This window comes from Bos grunniens, chromosome 23 (genome assembly GCF_055505025.1).
Source record: "Bos grunniens cultivar Pamir isolate PY7600 chromosome 23, Bosgru_T2T1.0, whole genome shotgun sequence".
Taxonomy (NCBI): domain Eukaryota; kingdom Metazoa; phylum Chordata; class Mammalia; order Artiodactyla; family Bovidae; genus Bos; species Bos grunniens.
In genome coordinates, this window is record NC_141187.1 from 30,636,437 (window position 1) to 30,656,583 (window position 20,147).

Consider the following 20,147-nt stretch of genomic DNA (forward strand, 5'->3'; position numbering starts at 1 on the left):
CACTGGCAAGAGCAAGCCCTACTTGTTGCAACTAGAGAAAGGCTGCACAAAGCAATGAAAACAGTGGAACCAAAAATTAAAAAAATAAATAAATAAAAAGCTAAGCTTAATGATTAAAAAAGTTACCTTGCACAGGTAAAATTCAATGACTAGGAGTTATTTTCTGCTGGATACCCCACCAGCTTTGCTCTCTCTGCTTTTCCTGTGGCTCCATCACTTTGTTTCCCCGCTTGAGTGGTAGACCTTTTTCATCCGGGACACCAAGACTTTCAGAGCTTCCTTGACATCCTTGTTACGGAGTGTATAGATGAGAGGATTGAGAAGGGGAGTGATGACTGAGTAGAAAATAGCCACAATCTTGTTGATACTTGACTCATACCTAACAGCAGGGCGGACATACATGAATATGAGAGTGCCAAAGTAGATGGTGACCACGGAAAGATGCGCTGTGCATGTGGAAAAGGCCTTGTGCTGAGCAGCAGCTGAGGCCATGGCTAGAATTGTGGCCAGGATGTGGGCATAGGAAGCCATGGTGAAGACCAGGGCCCCTAGGATAATGACAGTGCTAAAAGCATAGCCCACGGCTTGGATGGCGTATGTGTCTGTGCAAGAAAGGCGGAAAATCTGGTCAGCGTCACAGAAGAAGTGGTTGATCTGGTTGGGGGTGCAGAAGGAGATCTGTGTAAGGAGGAATGAAGGGAACATGGGGCAGAGGAATCCCACACACCAGCAGACGCCAGCCAGGGTACCACACGTTTGAGGGCTGAGCAGAAGTGGGTAGTGGAGTGGTCGGCAGATGGCTGCATAGCGGTCATAGGCCATGGTAGTGAGAAAGAAGAGTTCTGTGGCAGCCAAAGAGAAGAAGAAGTAGTACTGGGTGATGCAGCTGGGAACTGAGATGACCCCTTGGGAACTGAGAAAGTTGGCCAGCATTTTGGGCACGGTGACTGTGGTGTACCAGAGCTCTACCAAGGAGAGGTTGCAGATAAAGAAGTACATGGGAGTGTGGAGGCGTCCGTCCAGGGCCACAATGAGCACAATGAGCCCATTGCCCACCAGGGATAAGAGGTAGACCAGGAGAAAGAGGGAGAAGAAGAGCAGCTGCAGAAGTGGAGAGTTGGAAAATCTCATGAAGATAAATTGAGTGACCAAGGTGCGGTTGGCTCTTTCCATTCAGCTTGGTGGGTCAACTGGGCATGGAGGAGACATATAAAGATCTTGAGATGTCTTAAGTTACATGGTTTCCTCTCCAGCTTTATTACACCATCTGGACTCCACACACTCCCAGTATTCCTTTTAATTCACCCTTTGACTGCCTCAGAGCTTCTCCAAAGCAGAGAGCACTCTACTTCTTCAAAAGTAGGGTTACTAAATATTCAAGACACTCTCTCTTTCTCCTCATTGAAATAGGTCCTAAAATGCCACATTTCCCAGGAATTCTCTTTAGAAAGATTACAGGAGAGGACTCAGCTGTGGCTCTAACTAGAGTGAACATGGAGCCACGCTGTCCCTAAGCATAGGTTGAATTGCATATTATTGTAGATATCAACTTTTTTGGACGTCAGACCAGGAAGTTTATATTATTTAACTTAATATTTCCAAGGACTGGTTAGTGTGTATCCTTGAGCTCTCTGATCCCAAGAATCTTTAACCTTCAGGCTTGCAGAAGATATGGGATATTACTGATCTTCTATCTTCCTGCTCTGGACAGTAGCTCTGTCTTTTGCCATCAGATCTCAGAAGGTGGGGAGTAGTGAGTGTGTTTACCTTTGTACAGATTCCAGCACAAGACTGGATAGAGGCCCTTCATGGAGACTCTGATTCTGAGAATCAAAGGCAGAGTAGGAGAGCTCTTCTTGCTCAGTGGAGGGTAAGGAGTGGAATATAGTTTAACGTGAAGAGTAAACGTAGGCTTGGATTCCCAGATGGGAATTTGGGGATGGGTTAAGATCCTTGAAAGGAAACAACTGTTATAGACATGTGCTTAAATCCAAACTAATCACAAAAGCAAGGCTCAGAGGATACGCAGGTTTGCACAGCTGAAGTTCATTGGCATGGATGAAGGTGATAGCACTGACATTACTGAGCTGTGCGTTTTACATATTTTCCGCATCTTGCAGGTGTCTTCATTTGAAGTGCTCTAAAAATGGAAATATCAAATATATTCAACATTAGGAGTAAGATTAATTATGCTATACATTAAAATACATGAAATAAACAAAATACACGAGAAATTGTTTTGACACAATGTAAAGGTGTGATGCAAAATCTAATATTCAATATGATCTGGTATGTATGCCCAAGATATAGATTACCAGTGACTTCTTAAATGTAAATTTTTGTGTCACCACTTCATAATAAATACAATTTCAATATCAAGAGGGATATTTTATTTTGCTATTAAAATATTTATTTTATTTTGATGTCAGAAATAAGTTAGTTGATAAAGATCCTTCAGGTTGCAACCAAGTCCTGGCATAGTCAAATAAATAAATAAGTATTAAAAAAGAATGCATTGAGTTAGTTGAGAAAAACTAGAGAAAATTGACAAATATTAAAAAGAAATTAAGAATCATCTGAATATTTTCCAGTCAGTGTGAGAAACATTATTTATATTGGAATGTTAACTTTTGAAGTATTTTCATTTATGTATTTATACACACATACACATGCAAAGACAAATGCACACTTGAAACCATAAAAAGAAATTTCTGAACTGTCCATCCTTTACTTTCCATTCTTCCACTGCCATCTCCTGATTCAGGCTTAGTACCATCTCCTTTGTTCATGACACTACCACCCATCAGGTTTCTCATGCTGCAAATATGGATTAATGTTCAATGACTCCCTTCTTCCCCTCTCTCTTTCTTTGCCCCCATGTCAATACTTACTAAAGTGCTTTGTGATATATCTGTTTATGTCTATATTATGTATTTTCTGTTTATGTCTACTATTAAATCTCAGTATTTAAGATTTACTCAGATCTACTATTAAATCCCTTGAAGTTGGGAGCTCTACTTTATTCAAGGTTTTATTCTCAAAACCTGGGATACAGCATGGAAGACAGAGCAGTAAAAACTAAGTGTCAGGTGGAGGAATGAATAGATACACCATCAAAGCTGCTTGCTAATTGTTATCCAGCTTCTTTCTCTTCCAAAGTGTCCAGAATTCCCTGCCAGATGGATTTTCCTGGACACAGTTTTTTTTTTTTTTTTTTGGACACAGTTTTCATTCCATCAATCTTTTGCCTGTGATTCCTATAATACATTATATCAGGTTCCAATTCCTTGGATTGGCATTCTTTTGCAGACCCTGAAACATGTGTTCTATACCACCTGTCTAAGAAAGTGTATTTTTAAGTTTGCCAGTGGGATTATTCCTATTTCCCCAGAGCTCATTCTAAATACAAACTTTCTGTGTCTGTTTTCTCCCAGTAAGAACTGCTGAGAGATTTATGTCAGAAGAAAACACTCTTCCTCTTCACTCTCTCCAGCCCCAAATTTTTACTTATCTATGATTACCATTGAGCTTCTGACTTCAAGGAGCTCATGTCTAATAGTAGAAATCTAGATATAAACAGATGTTTCATGAAGTATTTTGGTAAGTGTTATAAACATGGGCTAGTTAAAGGACCTTAAGGAAACCACTGCAGTTGAAGGATCTGACTTTTTAGAAGCAGAGAAAGGTTTCACAGAAAAGGTCAAATTCAACATCAGTCTTTATGAATACAAAGGAGTTTTTAGGTATCAAAGAGCAGGGTGTTTGCCAATGCACGGAGGCATGAACTGACACTGAGGAGTTCCCTAGGGCTTTGATTAAGGTAAGGGCTGGGAGGAAGGGGTGGGTCATTTTTGCGGGGAAGGCAGGGCTTGCTTGCACGGACAGGCTATCTCCATCTCTGACCTTCCAACAGTCTTCTTCCCTAAGTCAACTCCTTTCTTCCCCTGAAGGAAAAGTAAGACCTGCAGAGAAAAGACACTGACTTCTGATTTCCTCACTGGTCGCTCACCCACCAGCAGATACTGATGGGGCTAGGGGAGGAGCTTTGGGAGAGGTGATACAGTGAGACCTCCTGGCAGAGAAGAAACAGACCTTGCTTCCCTGAATTATTGATTTCCCACTGGAATGAAGACAATCCGTGTGTAGGTACAGGTTCCAGAGTCAGGGTTATAGAGAGCTGATGCATTTGGGCCCATACTGGATCATCGGGCAAAGAGTTTGGGGCATCAGGAATTTTGTATGAGGCTCTCAGTTGGGAGTCAACTGGCAAGACGAAACTGAGTGGATGGCCAAGGCTTAAGGGAGCTGCTCGACTTCTGTTTAAATTAACTTTGGCTTGAGCCAAAGTTCCAACCAAGAAGAGGATGCAACCTTACCAGCATATTTATCTATTTCCTTACCTGCCTGACCAGAAAAAGTAGATATGGGGGAAAAATGGGGGTCATGTGAGCAGACCAGGCTCTCTCCCTTTTACTGCTAGCAGAGCTAAGAGCAGATCTAGGACTGGCTGTTGGCTGGGGTTATTAAAAAGGAACATTGATATGAAAATGTGATTGGAACAAAAACTAACAGGGATTTGTGTGCAAAGTTTCACCCTAATAGAAGCAAAGGAAAAGTGAATGTCTTAATAGCCAGAGAACACTTTGAAACATAAACATGACTGACAAATTAGGGAATCTGACTCAGGGTCATTAGGCAGTTGGTGACCCAGTGGAAAGGGAGGCAGTAAGCAGAGCACGGTGTATGGCAGTAACCATAAAAATACAACTGCTGTACATTTGCAGTCCATACGTTGAGTCTTAGTATATTATATTCATATATCAGCAATCACTGATGCACATTTAACATTTAGAGAATCTAAAGGTTGGGGGCCATTTTAGGCAGCTTTCCTTATTTTGCCCCAAACCCTAGATTCCTTTCTGCCTCAGTGCCTTTGCTCATGCTTGGCATCCTCCCCTGTGTTTTGTAAAACAGCAACCATTGTTTTTGATTCATTTATGAAGTCTCAGCCAAATGTTCTAGTCCAGGGACTAGTGAAATAATCCTGAATTCTTACTGTTCAGAGAGCTATACAGTTCAGAAGAATGGCAACTGGACCTGGAAATTCTGATGCAATAAACTTCACCTATAATAAGTGTTCCGCAGCCCAGAGAGGAAGGGTCTTGGAACAATCTCATCTCTTTTCATCCGTGCTGGATTCTGAACAACAGAACTGATGGCAGCATATTTATATTTTATCTTTGTACCCTGGAACCAGTGTTCACAATACTATTGTTTTTCCCTGTATAAATCTATGATATTCCTTACTGTATTTTATTTTCCAGAATGGGAATGAGTGAGAATGTATAGGGGGAGTAAAACAGACTCTATGCTTCCATAAACTTTGTGGTCAAATAAGTAGTGGTCCCCTTCCTCTTACCACCAAGAGGCTGTGCTTGTAGTTGCTGGTATCACAATATTTATGCCTAGAATTTGGGCCAGGAATTAAGAAATGGCATCTATCATCTCTCATTTGGTCATCTTAAAGAATTCATTTAATTTTTTGAGTCAAGGTTTCTTCTGAAACTTTGGACAAATCATCTCTAATCCTAACTATAAAGACTCTTGAAAAATGTCAAACCAATATAAATATTTTCCTTTTCTTACCCTCATTTATTATTTAATTTAAAAAACAGGCAAACATATAATTTTATTGAAAATAAAATTTAAAATATTATTGAGTTAGAGCCATTGACTGTGTCACTGCCCTTTGTGAAGTTATGGACAAAGTTGAGTCAGAGGGATATATATGAAAATGGTCAGTCTTTAAAAATATCAGGTAGAGGTCAAACAGCAGGTTGGTGTTCAGCTGTCTCTGAGAAGCTGAGTATGATTCAGAAATGAACAACTCTAGGTGCTCCACCTTCTCCATCTCTCTCTCTACTTCAGCAGCTGATAAAGAATACTTTTCTCTCATCCATCACTCCGGACATTTATTCTCTATTTCTAAAGAGAGAGAGAAATACTCTACACCATTCTGCTATTCAGTGAAGCTTCAGGTTACTTTTGGAGTGTCCTATCTCGGCTATTTTGAATTTAAGTTTTCCTCCCTTCCTTCCCCTACCCCTTTTCTTTCTTTTTAAAATAGGGATGCATGCTAAGTCACTTCAGTCATGTCCGACTCTTTGCGACCCTATGGACTGTAGCCCTCCAGACTCTTCTGTCCATGGGATTTTCCAGGCAAGAATATTGGAGTGGGTTGCCATGTCCTCCTCCAGGGGATCTTCCCCACCCAGGGATCAAATTTGAGTCTCCTGAAGCTTCTGCATTGCAGGCAGATTCTGTCAGCCACTGCCGAAGCCTTTAAAATAGGGATAATGCAACTGAATTCTGACTAAGAGAGAAGATCTGGCTCACTATCATTAGTTACACTCTAACTTTCCATTCCTAATTCTTTTTACATGACCAAAGACACTGACCCTCATTGCCTTGGGCATCAGGGCAGGAGAAGATAGCACTCACCAATGATGGGAAAGAGGACCGGAAAGATGCATCAGTTGGTTCTGTGGGACAAAGAGGTAGGGTGCAGCTTCTGTCTTAGGAAAAACAGTAACAAAGTCCAACTGAGAGAGGTGGTGTTGGAGAGGAGCTCCCTGTGTCCTCTTCTCCCAGCTCCCTTTTCAGAAGCATGTCTTCCTTAGGGGGTCAGGGTCTCTGGAAAACCATGGAATCTTCAGAAGCATGTATAGTTTATTTTCCAGATTTGAGCCTCCATGCTCTGAGGTGACTGCCCTGTGAAGGGAAGTGTTGTTGGTGTGTCTTTTTTCCTCAGGGGAACTGTACTCCCTGAGACCCACACACCCTAAGGTGACTCACAGAGATGATTGGTATCAGGAGCCCAGCGGTCACACTGTTCCCTTAGAGTCAGAAAGCCCTGCCAGTGCAGACAATTCCCTGTAGAAGGACCACATCTGCCTCTCTGTGTATGGAGCAGGCTGATGGGGACCAGGTTTCCTCTTCTGCTGTCTGGAATGTTAGCTCTGAGGCTGTTGATTCCAGAATTTCTTGGTGTCATATTGTTCGATCTAGAGCCACTGAAGAAGATCACTCTTCACACAGAGTCCTGTACAGTCAGTAATGACTGTTAGTAATAAGAGTGTGTCCAATGCCCACCTTTTTTTTTTAAGGTTATAATTTTTTTATGTTTTTTTTATTTATTTGGGCTTCCCTGGTGGCTCAACGGTAAAGAACCTTTCTGCAATGCAGGAGATGCAGGTTCGAGCACTGGGTCAGGAAGATCCCCTGGAGAAGGAATGGCAACCCACTCCAGTATTCTTGACTGGGAAATCTCATGGACAGAGGAGACTGGTGAGCCACAGTCTATGGGGCCTCAAAGAGTCAGACACAACTGAGAGACCAAACAACAGCAATGATATATTTATTTGGCTGCACCGAGTCTTAGTTGCAGCATGTGGGGTCTTGTTCCCTGACCAGGAATAGATCCTGGACCCTCTGCACTGGGAGCGTGGAGTCTTAGTCATTGGATCACCAGGGAAGTCCCCAGTGCCCACTTCTTATGCTTTTGTTGAACACAAACATTTCTTTTCGGGCTTTAGGGAAGACCTTCCTCTGTGGGAGTAAAGAGAGTTAAGGAGGGGAAAGGTAACAGCAACTTGCCTGAATTCACTAATGAGGGCTTGAGGAAATTCTCCCAAGTACAGTTTGTGATGGGACAGGAAAAGTCCCATCAAGTTTGAATAATCATTACAATGAATATGCTGTTTTTTTCATTCTATAACGTTTTCAATTCATTGCTGCATGAGGGTCAACATTTTTGGTATTGGAAAATCCCCCAAAGCTTGTCTGATGCCTTGTCCTCCTCCTCATTTCCCTTGTGTGTTTTTTCTTTTCTTATTGTGTCCTAGGAAGTAAGCATATAGCAGAGAGAGCAGTGAACAGGCCAGGGTTTTGATCTTGGTTGTTGAAGGTGATAAATAGAAAATAAATTTAAAGAGCAATTTGTATGGTAATTGGCAAACACATAAAAAATTTAAACATGGTAAAGTTTTTATATGGGAAAAAACAAAAAATGTATGAAAATAAAAATCATGTATATCACCCCAAATCCCCAGTAGCAAGAATTAGTAGTTTTGATGCTAACCAGGTTCTTGGCCTTCCACAGTCAATAGAAACTGACTACAGATCAGACAAGAAATTCAGGCAAGGCTTTATTGGGGCTCCTGTGCCAGCTGCAGGAGGGAGAGAAAGCAAGTAACATGTTCCCTTGCTTGTCCCAGTGGAGGGGCGAGCTCATTCCTTACATGGCTGAGGGTAGGAGTGTTTTCCCAATAGTCATGTACGGATGTGAGAGTTGGTCCATAAGGAAGGTTGAGCACCGAAGAATTGATGCTTTCAAATAGTGTTGCTGGAGAAACTCTTGAGAGTCCCTTGTACTGCCAGGAGACCAAACCAGTCAATCCTAAAGGAAATTAGCCCTGATTATTCATTGGAAGGACTGTTGCTGAAGCTGAAGCTCCAAAGTACGTTGGCCACCTGATGCAAAGAGCCGACTCATTGGAAAAGATCCTGATGCTGGGAAAGATTGAAGGCAAAAGGAGAAGGAGCAGCAGAGGATGAGATGGTTAGGTCTCATCTAATCATCTTGGTTAGTTGATGCTAATTAACTAATGGATCAACTCAATGGACATGAATTTGAGAAAACTTTAGAAGATAGTGTAGGACAGAGGAGCCTGGTGTGCTACAGTGCATGGGGCCACAGAAAGTTGGACACGATGTAGTGACTAACAACAAGGAGTGTGTCCAGGGCTTGGGCTCGAGGTGTGGCTTAGGTGGTTTGCCCACCCTTTTGTGGTGTTGAGTGCAGGAGGGCATGTGCAGTACCCTGTTTTTGCTCCCAATACCTAGTTTTTGCTTCCATCTCTTCAGAAATGGCAGTTGGGACTTTTGTATTTTTTGGTCTAGAATTTGCCCCAACTGTGCATGCACACAGTAATTTTTAGTCCCATATAATTTCTTTGTATTTTGTAGCTGGAAGAGAGGTGTGTCCAGGTGTAAGCTTTGCAGTATTGCAGCAAAGGATCCCAGGTCTCAGCATTGTCTCAATTTCTTGATTATGTCCACAGAAACAGATGTGAGTGGTTTATTTTACTTTTTTATACAAATGAGAATGGAACACACTAAGCATACTATTTTGTACTTGATTTTTTTTTCTGTTTAACAAATATCGTAGAGCTCTTTGGCACCATTGGAAATAATCATGGGATATTAGGGCTTCCTGGGTGATGCAATGGTAAAGAATCTGCCTGCTGAGGCATTATGTTTGCAAATGTTTTTATAAGTAAAGGGAAAAGTATGTAAAGACAGATGTCAATATTTAAACAATGGTTTCATCAGGGTAGGTGGAGTGTTCTGCGGGGAGAAAGAGAGAGTATTCATTTTCTTTAGAGATTGCTATTTTATTTGAATTGTTATAGTTAGAGTGCATTATATCTATGATTTAAGCTATTGAATTAAAAAAAAAGTAGTAGCATTTACTGTTGCTGTAGATAGTGGACCTTACAGTAGTTCAGAGAAAGGGGCTTTCTCTGTTGGTCTGTTGGGAAAAAAATGGGAATGAAGTAAGGGTTTGACTCAGATGGATGACAGTGAAGTGACTGAACACACTGCTGGGGATGAGAAGTCAATAGATCAGCCTGGTGTCTGTGGAGAATTCACAGAAGGGAACAATTGGAGAGGAGCTGTCAGGTAGGCATTTGGGCATGGAGGACACTGAAAGGCCATTTAATCATGTAGATGTTACTTTGTAATAATATGCCAGCTTCCTTCCCCTTAAATCAGCCCAACATTGGCAAGGCTTTGAAAATCCACATGAAATACTCCCCAGGGCTGTTTCAATTGAAATACTTTTCTGGGATGGTGAAATGTCTGAAAGCTGGGTGTGGGGTGGAAGGGTTGAGAGCAGTCTTCTGGGAGGACCACTCTTGGGCATGGTGGTTTAGGGATGCTGTAGAGAACTTAGGAGAGTTTTGTGATAAGTTCTGGGGAAAGAGCCTAGGAATGGGGGATGGGATGCTTAGTGGAGTGCATTAGCCCCCAAGTAGATGGAAAGGAGGGTTCCCATATAACCCTTGGTTTCTGCTCTACTTTTGGTCAAGCCAACAGTTCAGGAACCTCCTCTGGAGAAAGACAGGTATCTCAGGGGGCTGATATTTCCTTTTCATTTAAGGTTGTTCTCTAGTCAGTTTGTAATTGGTTCTCAGGGGCCCCTCTCCTCTTGGCAATTGTCAGCCCTCTTTTGTGATAAAGGGAAGGACCTACAGTGGAAAAGCCAAAGGAATCGGGAAACTAGAAAAGGAGATGGAGAGTGGAAAAGAGAATGACTCTGGGGAGTGGAGGGTGAAAAGTGTGACATTTCTAATCAATGTCTTGCATTATTTCAGGTTGAGTTCAAGGGAGGAGTTGAAATTGGGAAACTTCAATAATCTGAACTCTTCAGAAGATCTTAGCACATATTCTGCTTTTCACAATTTTTATCTTTAGAAGGACTATTGCAGGTGAGTTTCCTATTTTTGTATAATTGTTCACAGCTTAGGTCACAGACTTTTTATAAAAGGGTAAAGAATTGGTATTTATGGAGTTGTTTCCTCTGATTAGTAACACATTTCGTTTAACCCAGAGAGTCAAAAAGTCAGTTTTTCAAAGTCATTCCTCTGGAATCCTAGTGTTGCAATGTCTTCCACTAAAACCTTCCCATTTGTCTATAATCCTCACATCCTTCTATCTTCTCTTTTCCTTCTTCTTTCTCCCCACTTCCTCAACCCCTTGAAAAATAGAGTGGGAATGTGGTGATCTGAAAAGCCACGATTATGCTATGACTTGAAAATAGTTTTCATGTAAGTGATTTTTTTTAAACTTAATTTTATTATTATTATTTTTCCCACACAGCATGTGGGATCTTAGTTCTCCAGCCAGGGATTCAACCTGTGTCCCCAGTGTCCACTGTCCTCCAAACAGTGGAAGCTTGGAGTCTTAATCACTGGACCACCAGGGAAGATCTTGACTGAACTTTTAAAACACTCCCAAGAACAGTCTTATTGTGGAGTTGACAACCATATTTTTCATACTTTCTGCTAGCAGATTCTGTGACACACATACACACACACACACACACATGCACCAACAAATATCTGCATTTTTGCCCTCTGCTTCCAATCATTTGATGCATTCTCATTTTTAATAAACACACACACATCGCTTTGGATAGCATATGAGATCTTCCTTGCAGGTACTCAGGGGCATTTTCAGCTCTTCACTCAATTATACATCCTTGCTTTCCATTATGTCTCTCCTGCCTAGAATGCTATGCTCACTCTCCTATCCTTTGCCTGGCTGACACTTGTTCTTCAAAACTTTTTAGCTACAATTACTTCCTCAGGGAGCCTCCCTGATCTTGATTCTCACACTCTCTCAGTTCCTAGTCTGAGTTGGTTTTCTATCTAATCACACAGCACCTATACTTTCATCAATCATATTATTTATTACATTTGTATTATAAAATCTTGTATGAAATTAGAATTTAAAGAACATTATTTTTAAGGGAGTGGGCAATCTCGAGACTATAAGGTTATAATTGTGCTAAGATAAAGAGGTTATAAGACTAATGAAGAGAGAATACATAGGAATTTTCCAAGTAACAATTGATTAGGTGCTTGAGGAATGAAGAGACAATGTTAAGATAAAGATGACTGCAATATAGTAAGCTTGGGTATCAGGCAGAATTTCCAAACCACTCACAGTGAAGCTGGTTGTGATCAAGGAAGATAAAACAGTTTTTTTTTTTTTTTTCTTTTTCCTATAACAAGCTGATTGTAAGCTGTGATAGGACACAAGGCAGGCATTTGAAAGACATTACACTGTTGCTCCGGAGAAGGCAATGGCACCCCACTCCAGTACTCTTGCCTGGAAAATCCCAGGGACAGGGGAGCCTGGAAGGCTGCCATCTGTGGGGTCGCACAGAGTCGGACATGACTGAAGTGACTTAGCATAGCATACTGTTGCTCATGAGGAAGGCTCTATGGCTGGTTACAGAGATCAGGAGGGTAGAATTTAGTAAATCATAAAAATATTGGTGGTGGTTTAGTCGCTAAGTTGTGTTTGACTCTTGTGACCCCGTGGACTGTAGCCTGCCAGGTTTCTCTGTCCATGGGATTCTCCAGACAAGTATACTGGAGTGGGTTGCCATTTCCTTCTTTAATAAAAATATTAGATTGAACTAATAGGTTAAGGTCTCTGAAGACTGGAAATTGTGAGTTTAAATCATTGATCAAACTTCTTGAGTCTTGAATATGTGCACAATTAAGGAAAACAGCAGAGGTAAGGAATTGGAAAAGCAACTAAAAAGGGGTTTTTGAGACTTACCTTTATCTTTTTCATTTTAGCTCTACTTATCTAGGGCTTGGTGTAGAAGATGCAAAGAAGCACTAGAATCTGTCACTTAATCACTGCAGAAACTTGGATGATCTTCATGGAAACGGTCTCCATAGGAAACCAAACTATTACTGAATTTGTCCTTCTTGGTTTCTATGTCAAAGCTGAGCTGCATCTCCTTCTCTTTATTGTGTTCACTGTCATCTACGCTTCCATCATCCTAGGGAACATGCTAATCATTGTGGTGGTGGTTAGCTCTCAGAGGCTCCACACACCCATGTATTTCTTCCTGGCTAATCTGTCCTTCCTGGAGATCCTCTATACTTCCTCAGTGGTGCCCAAGATGTTGGAGGGCTTCTTGCAGGAGGCGGCCATCTCTGTGGCTGGTTGCTTGCTCCAGTTCTTTATCTTTGGTTCTTTAGCCACTGCTGAGTGCTTCCTACTGGCTGTCATGGCATATGATCGCTACCTGGCCATCTGCTACCCGCTCCGCTACCCTCTCCTGATGGGACCCAGATGGTGTTTGGGGCTGGTGGTCATAGTGTGGCTCTCTGGCTTCATGGTAGGTGTAGTGATTATAGCCCTCATGGCCCAACTGAGATTCTGTGGCCACAACCACATTGACCACTTTTACTGTGACTTCATGCCTTTGATGAGCCTGGCCTGCTCAGATCCCAGTGTAGCCCAGATGACAACATTCATTCTGTCTGTGGTCTGCCTCACTGTTCCTTTTGGACTGATTCTGACATCTTATGGCCGGATTGTGGTGGCTGTGCTGAGAGTTCCTGCTGGGGCCAGCAGAAGGAAGGCTTTCTCCACGTGCTCCTCCCACCTAGCTGTAGTGTCCACATACTATGGTACTCTCATGGTCTTATACATCGCGCCCTCTGCTGTCCACTCTCAGCTCCTCATGAAGGTCTTTGCCTTGCTCTACACTGTGATCACCCCTTTCTTCAATCCTGTGATTTATACCCTGAGGAATAAGGAAGTTCAGCAGGCACTGTGGATGCTTCTGTATGTTAAGCAAGCTGAAATGATTGAAGGAGGATGGTGGTAAATATGTTAATTGGACTTTGGGATTGGTTGGGTAGAAATAACTTTGTCCTGTTTTGACGTTTCTCTCTGTGAAAAGTTTTATAGTTACTGTACTCATACTAAAAATGAATATTGTAGAGCAATAATTTTAAAGTGCTTTAAATTTTTTACTTTAATATTTTATAATTTCTTTACCAAATAGGCTTTGAATATTTCCTATAGGAAACAAATATATGAAAACAGCAATGCAAAACAAACCTAGAGATAAGTTGAATCATGGAAGTTTGTAATGTGGTTTTTCATTGATGACTATGTCTTGAACCTCTTTTTATTTTAACCAATATGTATGTATTTATTCTTCAGAGATTCTCAGCATAGCTGAACATGATTTAGGTGATCTCTGTTTGTGAAAGCTCATAGTCATTTTTAATTTTTTCACCATGCAAATATAGTTCACATTTAGATTTTCCTACAATAAATTCTTAAGAGTTGAATTGTCAGGTTAAAGGGAAAGCATATTAAAAAATTAAAGCTGAATGCATTTAATTGTTTAACTACTTTATTGTAGAAAATTTCAAATATACAGAAAAGTAGATAGAACACTATAATAAATCCCATACAGCCATCATCTAGCATCAATATCAACATTTGCCAATCCTATTTCTATTGCCTATAGCTCCTTTTTTTTCTGGAACACTTTAGAGCAAATTTCAGATGTGTAAGTATTGTGTTATGTGAGAAGTGTAGCGATGTTTTCCATGTGCAAATACATTTGATCCTTGAACAACATGGATTTGAACTGCACAGTTTCACTTAAAGGCCGACTTTTTTTTTTTAGTAGTAAATACAGAAGTACGGGATTTATGGCTGGTTGAATCCGTAGATAGGGAACCTCATATGTACAGGGGAACCATGTGTACAGAGAGCCAACTCAAAGTTATAGGTGGATTTTCAATTTCTCAGTGAGTTGTCACCCCTGGCCTTGGTATTGTTGAAGGGTCAAGTGTACTCAGTATGTTTTATCGATGAAGGCATTTAAAGAAAAAAACATGCCAACCCCGATGTTATGATATTTAAAAATACCTCCCCAATGGCATCTAATACCCAGACTATGTTCAAATTTCTCCAATTATCTTTAAGTAAATTCTTAAAATTAGGATGTAAACAAGATTCACACTGTATCTTGTTGTGTTTTTAAGTCCCTTATTTCATAGTGGTCCTTCTCCTCTATTTTTTTTTCATACTTTTGACTTTGGGGAAATTAAGCTCACTGTAGAATGGTTTATATTTTACATTAGACTTTCTGCTGACTTATGGTTTTGTTTGGTGTCTATCCCTATATCTTGTATTTTATATAAACATATTTTGTGTCGATCTCAGTCTATTGATAGGGTAGTGATTCCATCAGCTAAGAATGCCTGAGGCACTCACTTGGGCTCTCCCTACAGACGTTTCTCTGACCAAGGCTAATGCTGTGGCTGGGCTGACCCTTGTGGTTCCTATTATGATTGCAGGATGCATCTCAGCAACAATCATTATGGAAATTTGGAAAAAACAAGGTTTATTACTTATAGGTCCTGAAGGTTACATGAACACCTGGGGCCACACAAAGAGAATTTAGGGAGAGAGAGAGCATGGATCTGGGACTCTGCCATTATTGGGATCAAGGGTGGGGTGTCTAGGGTGTCATGGGTTTACTCTTTATCAATGAAAATAAAACACAAGAGGAGAAATTAAAGCATGGGAGGGAAAAGCAGGGTCACTCAAGTGCTCAGTTAATGGAGGCCATCCAAGGTTTTCTAAAAGGGGAATTCATGGGTGGGGTGGCCCAGCTCTTTATTTAAATGTGTAGTTGACTATATGTTTATTTGAGGTAAACGTGTTTGAAATAAATGCCTGTCAATCAAAAGCTTAATGTTAGGCACTTGCATTACAATAAAAAAGGTAATTATCAGGCACTTAACACTACAAACTAATATTAAGATAGAAGCTTAATTGGATCTGGAAGAAGAAGATTGATTTTTGTTCTAGGAGATGTTTCAAGTCACGGAGGATCATCTTGAAATAGATGATTATCTTGAATCAAGGGGGCTTGATTTTATGCTTTGGTAGTATGCATTTGTGGAAAGACTAAGGTGTCACTCTCTTGTGTGACATGACTCAGACTCAAAATTCTCTCTTCCTGTTGGACATGGGTTTCCCAGGTGGCTTAGTGCTAATGTGCCAGGAGCCAGCACGGGAGTCCCCACCCCATGACAAGGCCATGTGGGAGAGTTCTGGTGGGCAAGGCGAGCCAGAACTCAAGGGGTGCCCCTCTGGGCCTGCCTGAGCATGTACCCCAAAACCAAAATCTGTCTGTTTTGCTATTTCACGACTTTCACCAACTCTTCTGACATTTACAGCGGCTATCCCCCACCACCTTCTCTGTAAGAAAATCAACTTGAAACTCTAGTTAATAAGTCTCCTGGACATAATAGGAATGTTTCAATTCAAACCTCTCTGATGACTTTCTAGCTTGCCTGACAGATTTGTTCAAATTCACAGCCTCCCAACCACGAGAGGCACAGGAAGCTTAAGATATTCTAACAATGCAGAGCTTCTCAGAGAGTTAAAGTTGTTAAATAGAACTAGTAGAGGATTTCTTTGTTGAGCTAATGCTTGCTGCCAAGTTTCCATATCCCTTACCTACTGTGTCCCTGGGAGTGTATTGATTAATATAGTTGGTGTATAGAAATGTAAGTAGTAGCTTTAATGTTTATAACCTTAGACCCTTGAGTTAATTCTTTTCTTGTTATCAGATCAGATCAGTCGCTCAGTTGTGTCCGACTCTTTGATACCCCATGAATCGCAGCACACCAGACCTCCCTGTCCATCACCAACTCCCGGAGTTCACTCAGACTCACATCCATCGAGTCAGTGATGCCATCCAGCCATCTCATCCTCTGTCATTCCCTTCTCCTCTTGCACCCAATCCCTCCCAGCATCAGAGTCTTTTCCAATGAGTCAACTCTTCGCATGAGGTGACCAAAGTACTGGAGTTTCAGCTTTAGCATCATTCCTTCCAAAGAAATCCCAGGGCTGATCTCCTTCAGAATGGACTGGTTGGCTCTCCTTGCAGTCCAAGGGACTTTCAAGAGTCTTCTCCAACACCACAGTTCAAAAGCATCAATTCTTCGGTGCTCAGCCTTCTTCACAGTCCAACTCTCACATCCATACATGACCACAGGAAAAACCATGGACTTGACTAGACGAACCTTTGTTGGCAAAGTAATGTCTCTGCTTTTGAATATGCTATCTAGGTTGGTCATAACTTTCCTTCCAAGGAGTAAGCGTCTTTTAATTTCATGGTTGCAATCACCATCTGCAGTGATTTTGGAGCCCCCCAAAATAAAGTCTGACACTGTTTCCACTGTTTCCCCATCTATTTCCCATGAAGTGATGCCATGATCTTCGTTTTCTGAATGTTGAGCTTTAAGTCAGCTTTTTCACTCTCCACTTTCACTTTCATCAAGAGGCTTTTGAGTTCCTCTTCACTTTCTGCCATAAGGGTGGTGTGCATCTGCATATCTGAGGTTATCTTGATTCCAGCTTGTGTTTCTTCCAGTCCAGCATTTCTCATGATGTACTCTGCATATAAGTTAAATAAACAGGGTGACAATATACAGCCTTGACATACTCCTTTTCCTATTTGGAACCAATCTGTTTTTCCAAGTCCAGTTCTAACTGTTGCTTCCTGACCTGCATACAAATTTCTCAGGAGGCAGATCAGGTGGTTTGGCATTCCCATCTCTTTCAGAATTTTCCACAGTTTATTGTGATCCACACAGTCAAAGGCTTTGGCATAGTCAATACAGCAGAAAGAGATGTTTTTCTGGAACTCTCTTGCTTTTTCCATGATCCAGAGGATGTTGGCAATTTGATCTCTGGTTCCTCTGCCTTTTCTAAAACCAGCTTGAACATCAGGAAGTTCACGGTTCGTGTATTGCTGAAGCCTGGCTTGGAGAATTTTGAGCATTACTTTACTAGCATGTGAGATGAGTGCAATTGTGCAGTAGTTTGAGCGTTCTTTGGCATTGCCTTTCTTTGGGATTGGAACGAAAACTGACCTTTTCCAGTCCTGTGGCCACTGCTGAGTTTTCCAAATTTGCTGGCATATTGAGTGCAGCACTTTCATAGCATCATCTTTCAGGATTTGGAATAGCTCAACTGGAATTCCATCACCTCCACTAGCTTTGTTCGTAGTGATGCTTTCTAAGGCCCACTTGACTTCACATTCCAGGATGTCTGGCTCTAGGTTAGTGATCACATCATCGTGATTATCTGGGTCATAAAGATCTTTTTTGTACAGTTCTTCTGTGTATTCTTGCCATCTTTTCTTAATATCTTCTGCTTCTGTTAGGTCCATACCATTTCTGTCTTTTATCAAGCCTATCTTTGCATGAAATGTTCCTTTGGTATCTCTGATTTTCTTGAAGAGATCTCTAGTCTTTCCCGTCCTGTTGTTTTCCTCTATTTCTTTGCATTGATTGCTGAAGAAGGCTTTCTTATCTCTTCTTGCTATTCTTTGGAACTCTGCATTCAGATGTTTATATCTTTCCTTTTCTCCTTTGCTTTTCACTTCTTTTCTTTTCACAGTTATTTGTAAGGCCTCCCCAGACAGCCATTTTGCTCTTTTGCATTCCTTTTCCATGGGGATGGTCTTGATCCCTGTCTCCTGTATAATGTCACGAACCTCATTCCATAGTTCATCAGGCACTCTATCTATCAGATCTATGCCCTTAAATCTATTTCTCACTTCCACTGTATAATCATAAGGGATTTGATTTAGGTCATACCTGAATGGTCTAGTGGTTTTCCCTACTTTCTTCAATTTCAGTCTGAATTTGGCAATAAGGATTTCATGGTCTGAGCCGCAGTCAGCTCCTGGTCTTGTTTTTGCTGACTATATAGAGCTTCTCCATTTTTGGCTGCAAAGAATATAATCAATCTGATTTCGGTGTTGACCATCTGGTGATGTCCATGTATAGAGTCTTCTCTTGTGTTGTTGGAAGAGGGTGTTTATTATGACTAGTGCATTTTCTTGGCAAAACTCTATTAGACTTTGCCCTGCTTCATTCTGTATTCCAAGGCCAAATTTGCCTGTTACCCCAGGTGTTTCTTGACTTCCTACTTTTGCATTCTAATCCCCTATAATGAAAAGGACATCTTTTTTGGGTGTTAGTTCTAAAAGGTCTTGTAGGTCTTCATAGAACCGTTCAACTTCAGCTTCTTCAGCGTTACTGGTTGAGGCATAGACTTGCATTACTGTGATATTGAATGGTTTGCCTTGGAAACGAACAGAGATCATTCTGTCGTTTTTGAGATTGCATCCAAGTACGGCATTTTGGACTCTTATGTTGACCATGATGGCCACTCCATTTCTTCTGAGGGATTCCTGCCTGCAGTAGTAGATATAATGGTCATCTGAGTTAAATTCACCCATTCCAGTCCATTTAAGTTCACTGATTCCTAGAATGTCGACATTCACTCTTGCCATCTCATTTGACCACTTCCAATTTGCCTTGATTTACGGACCTGACATTCCAGGTTTCTATGCAATGTTGCTCTTTACAGCATCAGACCTTGCTTCTATCACCAGTCACATCCACGGCTGGGTATTCTTTTTGCTTTGGCTCCTTCCTTTCATTCTTTCTGGAGTTATTTCTCCACTGATCTCCAGTAGCATATTGGGCACCTACTGACCTGGGGAGTTTCTCTTTCAGTATTATCATTTTGCCTTTTCATACTGTTTCTTATTATAGCCCACCACTTTTGCCCTATAGGTATGCAACTTTATCTAATGCTTTGGGAGTGTGACGCATGACTTTAGAATAATCACCTTGAGAGAAAAATAAGTTTTCTGAGGAAAAGGGTCATAAAATGTTAACAGGCCTCCTGGCCAGAAGATGATGTAAATCACCTAAAACTTTTGCATATGATAAGTTTGCAGGAAGAAAGCCTGGCTTTGATAATGATCAAGGACTGCTGACCTTGCATGACTCTACCCCTTCCCCCTTTATCTTGTATGCACAACTTAAGGTATAAAAACTACTTTTGAAAATAAAGTGTGGGCCTTGCTTACCGAAGCTTGGTCTCCCCATGTCGTTCTTTCTCTTTCCTTTTCCTATTCAGGTTGATCTCCATGGAGCGCAGGGGCTCTCTGTGTTCACTTTCCTGCCTGGGCTTCTAAGACCCACTCAAGAAAGTGCCTAAGGTGGGGCACATTCCGCGATTCGAGAGGGTGCCTGTGGCCTACGTGAACAGAGCAAGTCCCGTGCGGGGGCTTTATTAGCTTTCTGTGTAAACCACGGAATATCAGCCTCTTTTCTCTCCTCTATTTCTTAACTGCAAAATTGTTTCCTTATCTCTTTATCTATTCTTTCGCCAATGCCGTCCTCCCGAGGGAACCCCTGGATCCAACCGGGGCTGGACCCTGGTACTAAAGAATCTGCCTGTCAAGAAGGAGAGTGGGGTTCAATACCCTGGAGAAGGAAATGGCAACCCACTTCAGTATTCTTGCCTGGGAAATCCCATGGACAGAGGAACCTGGCAGGCTACAGTCCATGAGGACGACTTAGTGCCTAAATGACAACAACAACAAACTTTTTAATACTGGAAAGTCCCCCAAAGCTTATTTGATGCCTTGT

General features: G+C 41.4%; 2 protein-coding genes across 2 annotated transcripts; one reads left to right on the top strand and one right to left on the bottom strand.

The window, feature by feature from the left end:
* Positions 1 to 213: 213 nt before the first annotated feature.
* Positions 214 to 1,173, bottom strand: LOC147347194 (olfactory receptor 6N2-like). Its single transcript, XM_086370576.1, has one exon. The coding sequence runs from the start codon at positions 1,171 to 1,173 to the stop codon at positions 214 to 216; it is 960 nt and encodes a 319-aa protein (XP_086226702.1).
* Positions 1,174 to 12,514: 11,341 nt separating this feature from the next.
* LOC147347195 (olfactory receptor 11A1-like) lies at positions 12,515 to 13,483 on the top strand. Its single transcript, XM_086370512.1, has one exon. The coding sequence runs from the start codon at positions 12,515 to 12,517 to the stop codon at positions 13,481 to 13,483; it is 969 nt and encodes a 322-aa protein (XP_086226638.1).
* Positions 13,484 to 20,147: the final 6,664 nt, after the last annotated feature.